Source organism: Sinocyclocheilus anshuiensis, unplaced genomic scaffold, assembly GCF_001515605.1.
Source record: "Sinocyclocheilus anshuiensis isolate Anshui unplaced genomic scaffold, SAMN03320099.WGS_v1.1 scaffold1456, whole genome shotgun sequence".
Classification (NCBI taxonomy): domain Eukaryota; kingdom Metazoa; phylum Chordata; class Actinopteri; order Cypriniformes; family Cyprinidae; genus Sinocyclocheilus; species Sinocyclocheilus anshuiensis.
Genome location: NW_015546099.1, coordinates 9,063 through 10,377, shown reverse-complemented (window position 1 = coordinate 10,377; position 1,315 = coordinate 9,063). Strand labels below are relative to the sequence as shown.

The 1,315-nt window shown below is 44.2% G+C and overlaps 1 protein-coding gene across 1 annotated transcript in view; it reads right to left on the bottom strand.

Moving 5' to 3' along the window:
• The window catches only part of mycbp (MYC binding protein), a 2,659-nt gene extending 1,965 nt beyond the window's left edge, over positions 1 to 694 (bottom strand). Inside the window, exon 1 of the mRNA XM_016501975.1 lies at positions 587 to 694. Coding sequence (XP_016357461.1) covers positions 587 to 601 — 15 coding nt within the window. The 5' untranslated portion in view covers positions 602 to 694. The remainder of the gene's footprint in view (positions 1 to 586) is intronic.
• Positions 695 to 1,315: the final 621 nt, after the last annotated feature.

Here is a 1,315-nt window from a genome sequence, read left to right as displayed (position 1 = left end):
GTGTGTGTGAGAGAGAGAGAGAGTGTGAGTGTGTGAGAGAGAGAGAGAGTGTGAGTGTGTGAGAGAGAGTGTGAGTGTGTGTGAGAGAGAGAGAGAGTGTGAGTGTGTGAGAGAGAGAGAGAGAGTGTGTGTGAGAGAGAGAGAGAGAGTGTGTGTGAGAGAGAGAGAGAGAGAGTGTGAGAGTGTGTGTGTGTAACTCTCCTCATTGAGTTACACACACACACACACACACACACGACTCACGACTTACACATGCTCACGACTCAATCACACTTAGAGCTGTTTCATTAGATAACAGAGTAAAAGAATATTCTGCTGAAGGTGAAGACAGTCAGTTTGGGGTTAGTTAATGATTCCCTGCACCTGTGTGAACTTGAGACTTCACACGTGCACTGAACACCACTGAAACCGACTCAAACACTTCACACATCGCGGAGAGAAGCGGCCATTAAAGCCACACGACATAAAGAGGCGTTTAAAAGCTACGAACATCTAATCTGTTCTCAAAGCAGCTTCACAGAAACAAACTTGTCAACAGCAGCGTATCAATACTCTTAGTCTGGGGTCTGTAGGTTAGTTTACTCACTCTGTAATGCGCCATTGCGAGCGACGGAGTCACGAAGTGTTTGGTTAGATTCGCCGAACGATTCTTCCGCACATGCGCAGAGCAGAACCGGAACACGGACACAAACACTGTCGCCCCGGCAACGATTAAAGGGACCGCGGCGTCAGATTGAGAGCCAGGTGCCTGTTACGAGCGGAAGTGCGGTAAACAAATAGAATATTTCATCTTTTCTTTATTGTTTTTCTTAGATCGTTTTAAAAAATATATATATTTTAGGTTGCTCTTATTATGAGTATTATTAATTATTAGCTTTCGTCATCTCATGTCTGTTTCAAATAAACAACAACAACAAAAAATACAGGGAATAACTTAAATTAGCAACAGAAAAGATTTCAAGCATTCTATAGTACAGTATCTGAACTCAGGTGTGTGTGCGTGTGTGTGTGTCTGTGTGTGTGTGTCTGTGTGTTTGAGCTCAGTAATGTCAGTACAGTATCTGAACTCAGGTGTGTGTGCGTGTGTGTGTGTCTGTGTGTGTGTGTCTGTGTGTTTGAGCTCAGTAATGTCAGTACAGTATCTGAACTCAGGTGTGTGTGCGTGTGTGTGTGTCTGTGTGTGTGTGTCTGTGTGTTTGAGCTCAGTAATGTCAGTACAGTATCTGAACTCAGGTGTGTGTGTGTGTGTGTGTGTGTTTCAGCTCAGTAATGTCAGTACAGTGTCTGAGCTCAGGTGTGTGTGTGTGTGTGTGTG